The 17277-nt window shown below is 37.9% G+C and overlaps 2 protein-coding genes across 2 annotated transcripts; one reads left to right on the top strand and one right to left on the bottom strand.

The window, feature by feature from the left end:
- The first annotated feature begins 211 nt into the window (after positions 1-211).
- Positions 212-2545, top strand: LOC136041150 (uncharacterized). The gene has a single exon (XM_065725680.1). The coding sequence runs from the start codon at positions 212-214 to the stop codon at positions 2543-2545; it is 2334 nt and encodes a 777-aa protein (XP_065581752.1).
- A 1705-nt stretch (positions 2546-4250) lies between these two features.
- On the bottom strand, positions 4251-14813 carry LOC136041152 (enolase-phosphatase E1-like). Its single transcript, XM_065725683.1, has 3 exons — positions 14808-14813; positions 7159-9733; positions 4251-4429 (listed from the first exon to the last, which is right to left on the bottom strand). The coding sequence occupies exons 1-3, from the start codon at positions 14811-14813 to the stop codon at positions 4251-4253; spliced, it is 2760 nt and encodes a 919-aa protein (XP_065581755.1).
- Between the last annotated feature and the right edge of the window lie 2464 nt (positions 14814-17277).

Below are 17277 nucleotides of genomic sequence, written 5' to 3'. Positions count from 1 at the left end.
AATATAGCTAGGAAAAGACAATAGAATAGGAATTTCGAATAAAATTCAATTTTCCAGAAAAAAAACCTAGAAAGTTACATCTTTTCTTGCCAAAAAATTAAATATCTTAGCAGATTGGTCACCCAAAACATTCCTATCTTTTTATATTAAAAAAATAACAACTTTATAATCAGATATAAGTACTATGAACTTAAAAAACTTAAATAGCGCTATGTCCTACTCAGCAGAAAAATCTCCTATTCGGCCGAAAAATGTCCTATTTAGCAGGAAAATGCCCTACTCAGCAGAAAAATCTCCTATTCGGCCGAAAAATGTCCTATTTAGCAGGAAAATGCCCTACTCAGCAGAAAAATCTCCTATTCGGCCGAAAAATGTCCTATTTAGCAGGAAAATGCCCTACTCAGCAGAAAAATCTCCTATTCGGCCGAAAAATGTCCTATTTAGCAGGAAAATGCCCTACTCAGCAGAAAAATCTCCTATTCGGCCGAAAAATGTCCTATTTAGCAGGAAAATGCCCTACTCAGCAGAAAAATCTCCTATTCGGCCGAAAAATGTCCTATTTAGCAGGAAAATGCCCTACTCAGCAGAAAAATCTCCTATTCGGCCGAAAAATGTCCTATTTAGCAGGAAAATGCCCTACTCAGCAGAAAAATCTCCTATTCGGCCGAAAAATGTCCTATTTAGCAGGAAAATGCCCTACTCAGCAGAAAAATCTCCTATTCGGCCGAAAAATGTCCTATTTAGCAGGAAAATGCCCTACTCAGCAGAAAAATCTCCTATTCGGCCGAAAAATGTCCTATTTAGCAGGAAAATGCCCTACTCAGCAGAAAAATCTCCTATTCGGCCGAAAAATGTCCTATTTAGCAGGAAAATGCCCTACTCAGCAGAAAAATCTCCTATTCGGCCGAAAAATGTCCTATTTAGCAGGAAAATGCCCTACTCAGCAGAAAAATCTCCTATTCGGCCGAAAAATGTCCTATTTAGCAGGAAAATGCCCTACTCAGCAGAAAAATCTCCTATTCGGCCGAAAAATGTCCTATTTAGCAGGAAAATGCCCTACTCAGCAGAAAAATCTCCTATTCGGCCGAAAAATGTCCTATTTAGCAGGAAAATGCCCTACTCAGCAGAAAAATCTCCTATTCGGCCGAAAAATGTCCTATTTAGCAGGAAAATGCCCTACTCAGCAGAAAAATCTCCTATTCGGCCGAAAAATGTCCTATTTAGCAGGAAAATGCCCTACTCAGCAGAAAAATCTCCTATTCGGCCGAAAAATGTCCTATTTAGCAGGAAAATGCCCTACTCAGCAGAAAAATCTCCTATTCGGCCGAAAAATGTCCTATTTAGCAGGAAAATGCCCTACTCAGCAGAAAAATCTCCTATTCGGCCGAAAAATGTCCTATTTAGCAGGAAAATGCCCTACTCAGCAGAAAAATCTCCTATTCGGCCGAAAAATGTCCTATTTAGCAGGAAAATGCCCTACTCAGCAGAAAAATCTCCTATTCGGCCGAAAAATGTCCTATTTAGCAGGAAAATGCCCTACTCAGCAGAAAAATCTCCTATTCGGCCGAAAAATGTCCTATTTAGCAGGAAAATGCCCTACTCAGCAGAAAAATCTCCTATTCGGCCGAAAAATGTCCTATTTAGCAGGAAAATGCCCTACTCAGCAGAAAAATCTCCTATTCGGCCGAAAAATGTCCTATTTAGCAGGAAAATGCCCTACTCAGCAGAAAAATCTCCTATTCGGCCGAAAAATGTCCTATTTAGCAGGAAAATGCCCTACTCAGCAGAAAAATCTCCTATTCGGCCGAAAAATGTCCTATTTAGCAGGAAAATGCCCTACTCAGCAGAAAAATCTCCTATTCGGCCGAAAAATGTCCTATTTAGCAGGAAAATGCCCTACTCAGCAGAAAAATCTCCTATTCGGCCGAAAAATGTCCTATTTAGCAGGAAAATGCCCTACTCAGCAGAAAAATCTCCTATTCGGCCGAAAAATGTCCTATTTAGCAGGAAAATGCCCTACTCAGCAGAAAAATCTCCTATTCGGCCGAAAAATGTCCTATTTAGCAGGAAAATGCCCTACTCAGCAGAAAAATCTCCTATTCGGCCGAAAAATGTCCTATTTAGCAGGAAAATGCCCTACTCAGCAGAAAAATCTCCTATTCGGCCGAAAAATGTCCTATTTAGCAGGAAAATGCCCTACTCAGCAGAAAAATCTCCTATTCGGCCGAAAAATGTCCTATTTAGCAGGAAAATGCCCTACTCAGCAGAAAAATCTCCTATTCGGCCGAAAAATGTCCTATTTAGCAGGAAAATGCCCTACTCAGCAGAAAAATCTCCTATTCGGCCGAAAAATGTCCTATTTAGCAGGAAAATGCCCTACTCAGCAGAAAAATCTCCTATTCGGCCGAAAAATGTCCTATTTAGCAGGAAAATGCCCTACTCAGCAGAAAAATCTCCTATTTGGCCGAAAAATGTCCTATTTAGCAGGAAAATGCCAGCAGAAAGAAATTTCAGTAAAGCACTTTTGACTTTTATGCACTTTTAACATAAGCTCTAAACACTTTGATTGAACCAAGAAAAAAGCTAGGCAGGATGACGTAAGATCAGGAAACAAGATCACCAAAATAGGAGTATGATAATCAATTAAGAAAAAAAATGAATGGGATAATAGAAAACAAAACAAGAAACATAACAAAAACAAAAAAACAAATCTCTAGAATTAAAGCCAAGAAATCTCTAGAATCCAAACCAAGTTCTGTTTTGACAGTGAAGAATAAAACTGAAGCAATTATTGAGGTTCAATTCTTAACCCTTTTATTTTGACTAAAAGCACATTAGCCCGCAGGCAGTGGCGTCCTTGGGGGGGGGGGGGTAAGTTGACCCCCCAATAATTTGGAGAAAAACTATAATTCATTAAGTAACTTTAAAATTGTTGATCGTTTTAAGCTTCAAATTCGCTCTTTACTTCGACCAGATAATTTTTTAATTAATCCCAGCTCGTTTTTAATGGCACTTGGTATTTACCAAGTGACATATAGCGATCGCAATTTCTGTCGGTCTTTCTGTCGGTCCCCGTTTTTCTAGTTTGGGCACTTCCAGATAAGCTAGGACGATGAAATTCGGCAGTCGTAGCAGGGTAATTCGGAAAAATTAGAAAAAATGAGGTATTTTTAACTTACAAACGAGAGAATTTGAAATTTGATATTTAGAAGGACTTCGTAGCTGAGACCTTTTATTTTAAATCCCGACCGGATCCAATGTCATTGGGGGAGTTTTGGGGGGGGGAACAGGAAGTCTTGGAAAACGCTTAGAGTGGAGAGATCGGGATGAAACTCGGTGGGAAGAATAAGCACAAGTCCTAGATACGTGATTGACATAACCGGACTGAATCCGCTCTCTTTGGGGGAGTTGAGTGGGGGGGGGGTTAATTCGGAAAAAATAGAAAAATTCAGGTATTTTTAATTTACGGATCTTAATGAAATTTGATGTTTGTAAGGAATTCATGTGTCAGAGCTCTTCTTTTAAATCCCGACCAGAACTGTTTACATTGGGGGAAGTTGGAGGGAGAAACTAGCGTTTTAAGCTAGATTAAGAAATTATTTGATACTTGGTCTAGACTGTCCCATAGGGCATTTCCGAAGGAATTCAGACCTACAGAGATCTAAGAACCTAAACTCCCAAGTATTGAACGGTATTACACTTTTGTTGCAATTTGGAACTAATTCCAGTGGCGCCAATCAAAGGGGGGAGGGGTATTTGCCTCCTGGATTTTCCCCATCCCTGGATTTCAAAAATAAATTTTTACTTGGTATTTTGATGGAAAAAAGAAGAAAAACTTGCCCCCTCCTTAAATTTTTATTAGTATAGAATTGAGGCGGCTGAGAAAGAAATGTGTTAAAAAACGATTCTTAGACCTACTTCATAATGTGAGTCAACATATTTTGACTGCAGCTCCACTGTAGTTTACCCCCCCCCCCCCTAGTATGCAAATATATAACCCATATTCCCGTGTACTTTGCCATGCGTCATTCTTGTTTCAACCTGTGAAATTAAATGAAAAATATATTAAATACTTAAGATATTAAAGATAAACATTAAATAAAAAAAGCAAGCTTTTTTAAGATATTAAAGATAAACATTAAATAAAAAAAGCAAGCTTTTTTTAACAAAAGTACACGTTGTAGGTGTCATATGGTACTTCATAATTGCATTCACAGCTCAGAATTATTTAATAAATGTAGTTTTAGAGGTCATGAATTAACCCGGAAACGTAAAGTTCCAGTGAAATTAGGTAGTGGAACAATAGTTCCATATGAGACACCGCAAGAGTTTCTAAAAACTACAGCGTTATATCCTGTTACTGACGTTCTAACTTGAACGTAGGCAAGAGGAGAACGGTTGAGACGCTTTGAACGACTTAAGCGTAATGCTAGGTGCAAACGAAATGAACAAGGACAGTGTGAGCTTTGGGTGTAAATACTAAAAGCTCGATTTTGAACGCTGCATGTCCGAGCAGTGTTTTTACGGAGTTGAGAATATAAAAAACAAACACATTCTAGAAAGAGGATCTTTTTTGCTGAAAACGGTTAAAATGTCTGTTTTCTCTGGTATTTGATCAATTTAAACAGTACTTCACAATTCTCTCAATTCTGACTCTTGACTCTTTCAATTCTTGACTCTTTCTCTCAATTCTTCTTTTTAAAACAGTAAAAAACTTTAGCGTAAAGAGCGGGGCGTTGATGAGGAAGCAGCCTCTTTCATATACGAAGTAATTTCTGTTCGTTTTAAGTTTTAATGTCGCTCCTTACTTTCATTTAAAAAAACTTGTTTTGTTTAATTTAATTTCTGAATGTTTTTGAATAAATGCATGTTTTGGTTTTGGCTCTCCCCAGAGGAATAATTAAAATGAAATTTGCATATTTTTTTTTTGGCTAAATGGCTTTCTCATAATTTTGATCGAATGATTTTGAGAAAAAAGGAGCGGGGGAGGAAGCCTAGTTGCCCTCCGATTTTTTGGTTAATTAAAAAGGCAACTAGAACTTTTAATTTTTTACGAATCTTTTTATTAGTAAAAGATTTACGTAACTTATAAATTAGCTTACGTAAAGAACTTTTGTATTCTCATGTTTTTATTTCATATATGAGGGACTTCGCCCCCTCGTCAGTACCTTGCTCTTTACACTAAAGCTTAAATTTTGTCCCAATTCATTAACAATGACCCCTGAATCACAAAAGCCGTAGAATAAATAGTAGAAATTACTAAAAATACTTTAGCGTAAAGAACGAGGTATTAGGAGGAGGTGAGCCCCTCATATGGGTAATATCTGTTTGTTTTAAGTTTTAATGCTGTTTCTTACTTCCAGCTGAAAAAAACTTTTTCATATTTATTTTTTTATTGTTTTTTTAAATAATGCTAGTAAATCCTGCGTTCCCTTCATGACAATTTTCTTCCCCATGACAAATTCTCGATAGAAAGTTCCCTCAGCATATCCTCCTCTTCTCAACCCCTCCCCCCAACCAAAAAATCCTCCTGAAAACGCCTGTACACTTCCCAATAACCATTACTATATGTAAGCACTGGTCAAAGTTTGTAACTTGTTGCCCCTCCCACGGGGACTGTGGGGTAGTAAGTAGTCCCCAAAGACATAGTTATAAGGTTTTTCAGCTACTCTAAATAAAATGACTATCTCAGAATTGTCATCCATTGACTTTGGGAAAATAATTAGCGTGGGAGGGGGCCTAGGTGCCCTCCAATTTTTTGTTCACTTAAAAAGGGCACTAGAACATTTCATTTTCGTTAGAATGAGCCCTTTTGCAACATTCTAGGACAACTGGGTCGATACGATCACCCCTGGAAAAAAAAAACAAAAAAAAAACAAATAAACACGCACCCGTGATCTGCCTTCTAGCAAAAAGTACAAAATTCCACATTTTTGTAGATAAGAGCTTGAAACTTCTACGGTAGGGTTCTCTCATACGCTAAATCTGATGATGTGATTTTCGTCAAGATTTTATGACTTTCAGTGCGTGTTTTCCCCTATTTTCTAAAAAAACGCATATTTTCTCAGGCTCGTAACTTTTTATTGGTAAGACTGAATTTGATGAAACTTATATATTTAAAATCAGCATTAAAATACAATTCTTTTGATGTAGCTATTGGTATCAAAATTCTATTTTTTAGAGTTTCGGTTACTATTGAGCCGGGTCGCTCCTTACTACAGTTTGTTACCACGAACTGTTTGATATAACATAGAGCATCCTGTGGTGGAATGGGAGATTGGGGACGTGAAGGGGGGATGTTCTGCAAGAAAACTACTGCTCTTTCTGCAGTTAAAAAAAATTAGAAGACAACAAAAATAACTCTACAAACTAAGATTACTATATTGGAAGTCACTGTCATGACAGTGTTCAAGCGTGACTCTGAAATATGGGCGCTTTGAAAGGTAGTGTAAGATTAAAGGTTTTTAGGAGGCATTATCAAGAAATACTGACAGAGATCAACTATCGTCAATAAACTAATAAGCTGTACGAAAAATATCATTCGATGTCAATTTTTAGAACTAAAATGAAAAAAAGGTAAAGATTGTAATGTAACGTTTTACGGATGATAGATTGCCAAGGACTGATTGACAGAGTGCCAAGTATTGGGCTATTTGGTCATCCATCAGACACAAAATAAGAAGCAGGTCGTCCCTGAAGGGTGGGAAGAAATTATTTAAAGTGAAAGGGAACTTCATGGGAAGGGATAAAGAGTAGAGGTTTATATAAATGAGGTTGGAGGCTGAACCGGTGAAGTTGCGTTGGCCTCAGCACGTTTAGAACAATCTGATGTTGGTCTGAAGGACCCTATACTTAAGACAGTTAAAATAATAATAATTTAGTTCTCACCAAGTACACAGTGAGACTCTGGTTAGTCCAAGGTCAAAGTTCCATCAGGATTCAAAAGAAAAATCTGTGGCTTTTTTTGGGAATATTCCTAATCGAACAAAAATAAATTATTCTATCCATAAAAGGACGGAAAAAGTTTATTATATAATAATTATAGCCTAATTCGAGATTCGTAATAAAATTTAGAAGCATAAATAAACAAATTAGTCAAAAATTAAAAAAAAACTATCGCAGCCATAGGTCAAAAACTCAAAAGGTTTCTAAGTTTACGGACAGTCACAACGTCTAGTTTGGAAGCATTAAAATCAAAAGTCTTCGCAGTATATTCAAAACATCCAGTTTCCTCTACAATCTCAACAATTTTCTGGGCAGTGTTAGGATCAGACACTGAGGAAACACGCCTTTGTAGTTCCATTAAGTCTTCCAAATGATCTTTCGTGAACCTATATGGGTTAGAAAACTCACTATTGTAATCTTTGCACTGGAGTCTATCAGGTTTTGTCTCCTGGTAGTCTTCGTGAACTGGTGTAACGGGTTCCTGCCTAATAACCGGCTCAAAAGGTAATCTTGGAGATGGGACTCTTTTAAGAAGTGGAACACACCTCTCTGATGATGCATCTCGAGGTCGTTTCTGAGGCAGACTCTGTTTTACTAAAGCGAAAGACGTATTCGAAGAGGTTGAGGATTCTGAAAGAAATGATAAACGTTTTTTCAACTTAGCTGCTCCTTTTTCTTGCCTTTTCTTATCCATCAATTTTTTTTCTTTTTCAATGACATCTTTTGATGACGTTTTTTTCGCCGAATAATTTTTTGCCAGGCTAGACGAATCAGCAAACTCCTTCTCAAGATCTGTCCTAACCTCAGCAGGTTTAGTCTCAGTGTAGTCTCTATGATCTGTGGTAACAGTTTCAGGAGGTATTCTTAGGGATGTGACTCTTTTAATACGCGAAACACACCTCTCTGATGAGGCATATCGAGGTCGTTTCTGACACCGACTCTCTTCAACTACAATAGAAGGTGGCTCGTCACTTTCGGACTCAGAAGTATCAGTACTACTAGAAAATATTCTGGTTTTACACAACAAGCTGGTTTTTTGAACACGTGGAATAAATTTTGGTGACTTTTTTACCTCTTCATCTGATGAATCTTCTGATAGCAGTAGTGAAGGCACGTGAGCCAGTAATGGAGGCATGCCACTAGGCTTACTTATATCGTTTTGGTTAGCGAACAGAGAAATCATTGTAGTTTGCTTGTTATCAACAATTTCACCTTTTTCTAACGAATTTGAAGGTCCTGAAAGAGATGATGAGATTGCTTGCTTCTTCTTATCTTCCATTTTTTTTTCTCTCTCAATAACATTTGTTGTAATAGTCCTTTTAGTTTTCATGATATTTTGGGCTGCTGGGGCCGAGTCTCTGCCCTCTACTTTAACATCTTTTTCATTTTTAGAGGAATATGGTTTACAGCTAATTACCTTTTGGTTGTTGTTTACCTCTTTGATACTTATTGGGTCTTTAAACCTTATCTGTTCTGTTGGCAGTGTCTGACAGCTATCGCTGCTAAATACCTGAGAGTTCAGACTCTCTTTTACTAAAATAGAAGTTGGTTTGTCATTTTCAGACTCAAAAGTATCATCACTACTAAAAAACATGCTAGTTTTACCCAACAAGCTGGTCTTTCGAGCACGCGGAACCGATTTCGGAGATTTTTTCACCTCTTCATCTGATGAATCTTCTGACAATAGTAGTGGAGGTAGGTCCACTAGCTCATGAAGATGTGCCAGTATTACAGGTTGCTCACTAGGTACACTTCTTTCGACTTTCTGAGCAGACAGAGAAATCCTTGAAGTTGGTTTATTATCAACAGTTTCGCCTTCTTCTAACGAGGCTGAGGGTCCTGAAAGAGATGAGTGTTTCTTCAGGGTAGCAGCTGCGATCGCTTGCTTCTTCACCAATTTTTTTTCTCTCTCAATTACATTTGATTTGATAGATCTTTTAGATTTCATTACATTCTCAGCTGATGGGGGTGAGTCTCTGCCCTCTACTTTAGTATCATTTTCATTTTTGGAGGCGGAACATGGTTTACCATTAATTACCTCTTGGTTGTTGTTTACCTCTTTGTTACCTCTTGGGGCTTTAAACTTTTTCTGTTCTATTGACAGTGTCTGAGAGCTATAGCCGCTAAAGACCTGGGAGGTGGAGCTCAGTGAAATCGCCGATACATATGTAGTTGAGTCTTTTTTCACTTTCACTTTATTCTCTAGTAAAATCTCTGTCACACCTTCTCTAATAATATCTCTAAATTCTGTATTCACTTTAGGCGCAATATCCTGTTGCTCAACTGTAACTTGGTCTCTTACTTCTTTTTTGTCTGTTGAATGCTTAATGTTTATCAATTTTTCAGAGCTTTTGGATTCATTATCCTTTTTCCTTTTTTCTTTATGTTCACTATTCTTTTTTTCCTCACTTTTAGAGTTTCTATCATCTTTCTTTTGCTCATTCTTCGCCCCTGTGAATTTTTCTCTACTCGGCTTTTCCTTCTCTACTAGATGTGACTTTTCCTCGGTTTTTTGTTTAGAAAATTTTTCGGTTTTTTCCATCTTCTCTTTACTTTTTTCGTCACTCTTATGATTTTTATCTAGCTCTTTAGCTTTCTCTTTGTCCTTTTCTATCAGTTCTTTTACTTTGTCAGTAACAATGCGAAATTCTTCCTTTTCAGGTTCCACATGTTTGGTTTTATCGTATTTCTTTTGTTTTCTTCTGTCTTTTTCATCCTCTCCTCCTTCTAATTTAACAGAGCTCCACTCCTTACTTTTTTCTTTGCTGGATTTTGACTCTTTTGGCTCCTGAAAAATAGAAAGAATATATAGACGAATAAAAATAAACAAAATGGAGATGTATAATTTTAGGTTACGTGCACCTCGAAACAATATACTTTTCAATATAGGTTAGGGTTGACCCCTTTAGGAGAGGGAGACTGAAACCCAATAGATATGGCAATTGTTTATATTTGGAAACAGCATTGAGTTGAGCCATCCTAGCCGAATGGATCGTGCTCCAGACTTGACGTGCTCCAAGTCTGGATCGTGCCGAATGGACGTGCTCCAAGCCTTGAGGTAAGGGGTTCGATTCCTGGTGTTGCTGGTTGTTTGGTTTCGAATAGGGGTCAACGGTGTAACTCTGTAAGCTAAGTCAGAGTCAACTCAGCTTTAAATGGACACCCAGAGAAATCTGGAGGGGGGGGGGGAGAAGGCAATTGTCGGATGATCTGTCCCTAATCACGCATTGCACTCCCAGCCAAAGGTATTGAATCAGGAGATTGGGACCTGTGTAATCCAGATCATTGGCCATCATTGGCGAAAAAGTTTTTTAAGCCTTGAATTAGAAATGAAGCGGTACGTTTCTTTTTCGGATGATTTGCCCCCAATCATCAATTACAATCCCGGCTGAAGGAATTGAATCAGGAGATCGATACCTGCGCAACGCAGACCATTGGTCAACATGCGAAAAAATTAAGTTAATTCTACTTGAAAGTTTTCCGCGTGGAAAGTGATCCTTTTTGATTGATGTTATTTTTTACATGGGTACTTACATAGTCATGTTTTTCTATAAGCAATGAAAATTTCTGAAAAACTGTTAGAACATTTCATGGCGACTCAGAATAGACTTAGAATTTTTTTTAAAACACAGAAATTTGTAAGTTAAATGTAAGTTGTGTTTGGATTATTCTATTTCAGCTTAAGGAACTGCACCACAGAATAAACATATACAAAAGGTAGCAAAAAGTCATACTCTCCATTGAAGATTTTTGAAACACATCTAAAACAACCCAAACTAAGCCACACTTCGTGACCTCGCCTTCACGCACGTTGCAAAAATGGCAATGGCAAATGGCAAAATGAACACCGTATATTTGTTCGAAATATCCAGTTAAATTTTATATCTGTTCACTGTCAATAAAAAGGTTTCATCCCTATTTTGAACTGTTTATTTTGAACTTTTTGCTACTGTTCGTTAAATATATTTATACTGTGATACTGCACAGTCAGATGCACCTAAGTAAGTAAATTTGAACATAATAAATGCTAAACACAAATTATAATATTTAGTACCCCGTTTGGTTTACTTATATGACTGATAAAAGAAGCTAGTGTCAACAAAAAAACCACCACACCGTCTGGCGTTTCTTCACATTTTTTTAGGTGCGGAGAAAAGTAAAAAAAAAAGACTGAAAAGACGAATAAAAATACTTATTTCTTAAACAGAATAAGCAAATGCGAATGGAGGATTTTGTGGCTATAAAGGTAATAATTCATTTAGAGATTAAAAGCACAATAAAAAAGCTAATGAATAACTACATTCGAATCAATTCACGAAAATTTAGGGGTGAGGGAGCGTGTCAAAATACATGTTTCAAAATCTAGAGGGTAGAAATTTGATTGCCTTTTTCTTTTTTTATGAAAACACTGAAAATTCCATAAAGGTTTTTTTTTCGGGATCTAGGGGGGGGGGGAGCAGAATTAAGAGAAAATTTTAATTAGAAAGAATATTAAAATGAGGAGAAATTGAGTTTAATAAAACCAACATCAACTCTAATTTGTTCTCAATTATTATCTACTAATAGCAGGTATCTTTTGCCAGAATAATCATGCGGATAGAAATGCTGGTATTCCAAGGTTCTATCTTTTCTAATTTCAAAAATTATAGCATAGATATTCAGTTTAATTGGTCCAACAGTTCGTGGTAACAAACTGTAGTAAGGAGCGACCCGGCTCAATAGTAAACGAAACTCTAAAAAACAGAATTTTGATGCTAAAATATACATCAAAAAAATCGGATTTTCATGTTGATTTTAAATATATAAGTTTCATCAAATTTAATCTTTGTCATCAAAAGTTACGAGCCTGAAAAAATTTGCCTTATTTTGGAAAATAGGGAGAAACACCCCCTAAAAGTAATGGAATCTTAACGAAAATCACACCATTGCATTCGGCGTATCAGAGAACCGTATAGCAAAAATTTCAAGCTCCTATCTACAAAAATGTGGAATTTGGTATTTTTTGCCAGAAGACAAATTTTCCAGGGGTCATTGTGTCGACCAAGTGGTCCTAGAATGTCGCAAGAGGGTTCATTCTAACGGAAATGAAAAGTTCTAGTGCCCTTTTTAGTGACCAAAGAAATTTGAGGGCACCTAGGTCCCCTCCCACGCTCATTTTTTCTCCAAAGTCAACAGATCAAAATTTTGAGATAGCCATTTTCTTCCGCATAGTCAAAAACCATAATAACTATGTCTTTGGGAATAACTTACTCCCCCACAGTCCCTGGGGGAGGGGCTGCAAGTTACAAACTTCGACCAGTGTTTACATATAATAATGGTTATTGGGAAGTGTACAGATGTTTTCAGGGGGATTTTTTTGATTTTGGGGGTAGGGTTGAGGGGAGGATCTTTCCTTGGAGAAATATGTCATGGGGGAACAGAAATTCAATGAAAAGGGCGCAGGATTTTCTAAAATTACTATAAAAAAACAATGAAAAAATAAACATGGAAAGGTTTTTTCAATTGAAAGCAAGGAGTAGCATTGAAACTTAAAACGAACAGAGATTATTACGCATATGAGGGGTTCTAAAAATACTTTAGCATAAATAGCGAGGTATTTAGGAGGAGATAAATACGTCGCTCTTTATGATATAGTATTTTCAGTAATTTCAACTATTTATTCTACGGCGGTCATTCTTAAAGAATTGGGACAAAACTTACGATTTAGTGTAAAGAGCGAGGTACTAACGAGGGTACAAACCCCCTCATATACATAATAAAAATTTAAGAATATAAAAGTTTGTTACGTAAGTTAATTCTTAAGTTACGTATATTTTTTGCTAATTAAAACATTCATTAAAAATTAAAGTCTATAGTTGCCTTTTTATGTAACTGAAAAATTGCAGGGCAACTAGGCCTCCTTCCCCACCCCTTATTTCTCAAAATCGTCTGATCAAAACTAAGAGAAAGCCATTTAGCCAAAAAAGGAATTAATATGCAAATTTCATTTTAATAATTTATGCATGGAGAGCCAAAATCAAACATGCATTAATTCAAAAACGTTCAGAATTTACATAAAAAAAACTAGTTTTTTTTTAACTGAAAGTAAGGAGCGACATCAAAACTTAAAACGAACAGAAATTACTCCGTATATGAAATGGGTTGTCCCCTCCGCAATCCTTCGCTCTTTACGCTAAAATTTGACTCTTTGCCACAATTCTGCTTTTTAAAACAATTAAAAGCTTTAGCGTAAAGAGCGAAGGATTACGGAGGGGACAACCCATTTCATATACGGAGTAATTTCTGTTCGTTTTAAGTTTTGATGTCGCTCCTTACTTTCAGTTAAAAAAACTAGTTTTTTTATGTAATAACTAACAAAGATTGCGCTCAAAAGTTGAATATTGGACAACTCACCAAATGTCAAGATGGCAATAAATATTAGGTATACAAATTAACATTAGGAAGGTCAGCTCAACTACAGCTCATTTTAAAATATATAGGAACATTGAAAATAGTAAACGAGAAAATAATTCCTTACATACTAAGATTTACTACAATGGGTTTTACTGCTTTCTAAAGGAACAAAAATTCAATAGCCTATAATTTGACCCCCCCACCAAAACCCTTTCCCCTTCTAGGTCACTTACTTTTCCTGTTGGCAAACTTGCTCGGAAAGGAAATAGAAGTTGTTAGAAATAGTTTTTATTACTATTTATGACTTATTAACAGTTATTCCTTTTCAATAGTTTGTAGACTAGTACCACCAAAGGTGTGACTAAAACTAGTCGCGCCTAAGGCACACGACACCCGTAAGCTCAATAAATTGCTGAAACAGGCTACTGAGAGAAATGGATGAGTCTGCGAGAGTATCAAGATGAAAGGAATTTTCCAAATAGCTCTTAAATTCGTCACATCATCCAGAGATAACCCTACCAGTGGGCATTCGAGCCCCTTATGAAGTTTGTCTCGAACCCCCTGATATCGATGGAAAAAATATCCATTCGTTCACTGAAGAGCCACAAGTCTCCTGGTGAAGACGGTCTGCCCCCAGAACTATATATTGCTGCTGATGGGATCGTCGCAGCTCAACTCAAACCGCTATTTGACCAAATTTAGACCAAAAGAATTTCCTGATGGACTGGAAATGTATTACTATTTATGACTTATCAATGGTTATTCCTTTTCAATAGTTTGTAGACTAGTCCCAACAAAGCTGTGACTAAGACTAGTCACATCTAAGGCACAGAACACCCGTAAACTCTATCAATTACTGAAACAGGCTACTGAAAGAAAGTAATAACTCGATGAGATCATTCGCCTTGAGGACGGGCAGATAATAACAGACCTGTCTGTGAGAGTTTCAAGATGAAAGGAATATTTTCAATAGCTCTTGAATTCGTCACATCATCCACAGATAATCCTTCAAGTGGTCCTTCGAGCACCTTATGAAGTTTGTCTCGAACCCCCCCCCCCCCCCGACATCGATGAAAAAATATAATTCGTTCACTGAAGAGCCACAAGTCTTCTGGTGATGACGGTCTGCCTCCAGAACTGTAAATAGCTACTGATTAAATTACCCCAGCTCATCTCAAAGATTTAGACCGAAAATAATTTGCTGACGGACTGGAAAGTTTTAATCCTTCTTTCTCTCTTCAGAAGAGGGACAAGTCAGAATGTAAGAACAACCGTGGAATCACTCTCACTGATAGTGCGGCAAAGTAGTTTGCCATTCTTTTCCTGAATATATTTAAACAGGCCCGACAAGAGAGAATGAGAAAAGAACAAGCTAGCTTTCGAACCAGGGCCTCTTGTACCGAGCAAATTTTTATCCTTAGGCTGCAGTTACAGCAGTGCCATAGATATGGTTTGCCGATAATCCTTACCTTCATCGATTACATAGCAGCGTTCGAATCAGTTGAGCGAGACGTTCACTGGCGTATCCTAGAAGAGTAAAGAATAGCTTCGCACTTTGTACAGCTTTCGAAAGCATGCTATGACAGGCAGATGAGGGTACGGGCCTACGGTGAAGAGTCTGAAAACATTTCTGTAGACCCAGGAGTAAAACAAGGTGACGTTCTATCCCCCATCCTTTTCAATTATGTAATTGACTGGATTATGGAAAGAGTTGTCAGCACACACGAAGGAGTACCGGTTGGAAATGGTGTTCAGGTCAGTAGCTGAGACCAGTGGTTCCCAACCGATGGTACGCGTACCCCAGGGGGTACGCGAAACCCTCGCAGGGGGTACGCGAAGGTCCCAAAATTAATTTAGTCTACATCTTTAAAACTTGTTTCTGACTCAGTTCCAACATTTCCCTCAAAATCAGATAACATAACCCATTGTACGTAATTTCAGACTCATTTTCAAAACTTTCGCTTTCAGTAACCCGCTAATTTTTCTCCATAGCCGTAAGGTCTCGATTTAAACTCAGCGGGTTCAGTATCTTGTCATCTGTTGAAACACGAAGTTCGTGAATTGTGGTTGCAAACAAAGATGGATAGATTCCTGATCAGGAATAACAAGAAGCCGAATGATGGTACCCAAAACTCTGAACCTGCACCTAAGAAGAAGAAATATGACGAATCATCGGTCAAAGTGCGTCGATATTTGTCAGAATACCTAGGGCTCGGATTTAGTGCGACAAAGTCTGATCCAGTGAATGCACAGTGCGTTCTTTGTGGTCAAGTCATGGCCAACAGTTCCATGAAACCTGCGCATATGAACCGGCATCTCAGTACTGTGCACCCTTCTCATGTCGGTAAGCCCATAGAGTTTTTCAAGCGTAAACAAGAAGCATTCGCTAGTAACTGTTTGGAAATTGCAAAAGTGGCATCAGTTTCTTCAAAGGCTCTCCGGGCTTCGTATGCTGTTTCATATTTAGTTGCGAAACAGAAAAAACCGCACACCATCGCCGAATGTCTGATATTACCAGCACTAGTGAAAGTCAGTGAAATAATGTTTGACACGAAAACTGCTACTGCCCTTCAGTCTATACCTGTGTCGAACAATACCATTTCAAGAAGGATAGAAGACATTGCAAGCGATATTGTCATGCAGGCTATTGAGCAAATAAAGTTGACGAAGATGTTTGCGTTACAGCTTGACGAAAGCACGGATGTGTCAGGTGAAGCCCAGGTGATCGTATTTGTTCGATATCAAGATTGTTCTGACATAAGAGAAAATATTCTGTTTTGTCAAAACCTACAGTCAAGAACAACAGGAGAAGAAATATTCAAGGTGATTGACAAATTCTTCGCAGAAGGGGGCATCTTGTGGGACTGGTGTCTATCAGTTTGAAGTGATGGAGATGCCGCCCTAACAGGGAAGAATAATGGGCTCATGGCCTGGATAAGGAAGAAAAATCCAAAGGTGAAGTGGTTGCACTGCATCATTCACAGGCAAGCTCTTGCATCGAAAAGGATGAACGCACATCTGCACGAGACCCTCAACGAGGCTGTAAAAGTGATCAACTTCATCAAAGCCCGACCACTGAACTCAAGAATGTTCAAGTTGCTGTGCCAAGAGATGGGTTCAGAACATCAACATTTACTTCTGCACACAGAAGTTCGCTGGTTGTCTCGTGGGAAGATTTTAAACAGACTTTTCGAGCTTCGACAAGAAGTTCATATGTTTCTTCTGGAGCAAAAATCTGCATTCAGTTCACTTTTTGAAAACCAGGACTGGGTCTGCAGGCTGGCCTATCTTGCGGATATTTTCGACAAACTGAATGACTGAATCTGTCAATGCAAGGTTTCCGGACGGACGAACTCTCCCTGAATTCGAAGATGTGTGCTTTCATCAAGAAATTGGAGTTCTGGCTTAAAAAGGTTCAAAGAAACAGCGCTAGTGTCTTCCCGACCCTTGACAAGTTTGCGGACGATAGTGAAATTGATAACCTCAACACAATCTGTGATTGTATTCGGGAGCATCTGACAAAGTTGCTAGATGAACTTGTGTCATATTTCCCATCGATTATGAACCAAGATAGAACGCAGGATTGGATCCAAAATCCATTTGTTGAAGACGTGACCTCAAGCTCCGGTCTTAGTGACAAGCTTACAGAGAATCTGATCGAACTTGCCTGTGATCGCGCCTTAGAACTGAAATTTCAAAATGTAACTGTTTCCCAGTTTTGGCTGGAGGTGAAAGGAGAATACAAGGAACTAAGTGAAATCGCCATGTCTGCTTTGTTACCATTCGGATCCACTTACCTTTGTGAAGTGTCATTTTCGGCAATGTCATTGATCAAAACCAAACACAGAAACAGACTGAGTGTACAAAATGACCTTATAATTGCCGTTAGTGACATCGAGCCAAGATTTGATAATATTTTAGCAAAAAAGCAGCCTCAAG

This window comes from Artemia franciscana, unplaced genomic scaffold (genome assembly GCF_032884065.1).
Source record: "Artemia franciscana unplaced genomic scaffold, ASM3288406v1 PGA_scaffold_108, whole genome shotgun sequence".
Classification (NCBI taxonomy): domain Eukaryota; kingdom Metazoa; phylum Arthropoda; class Branchiopoda; order Anostraca; family Artemiidae; genus Artemia; species Artemia franciscana.
Note: the sequence above shows the minus strand (reverse complement) of the source record. Positions and strands in the feature narration are given on the sequence as shown.

Bases quoted from the DNA above. Each gene is read 5' to 3' on its own strand.
- LOC136041150 (XM_065725680.1), top strand. From the start codon at position 212: ATGTCCTACTCAGCAGAAAAATCTCCTATTCGGCCGAAAAATGTCCTA.
- LOC136041152 (XM_065725683.1), bottom strand. The intron at 4,430-7,158 runs GTAAACTTAGAA...GTTTGCACCTAG, and splicing joins ACTAGACGTTGTGACTGTCC to CATTACGCTTAAGTCGTTCA.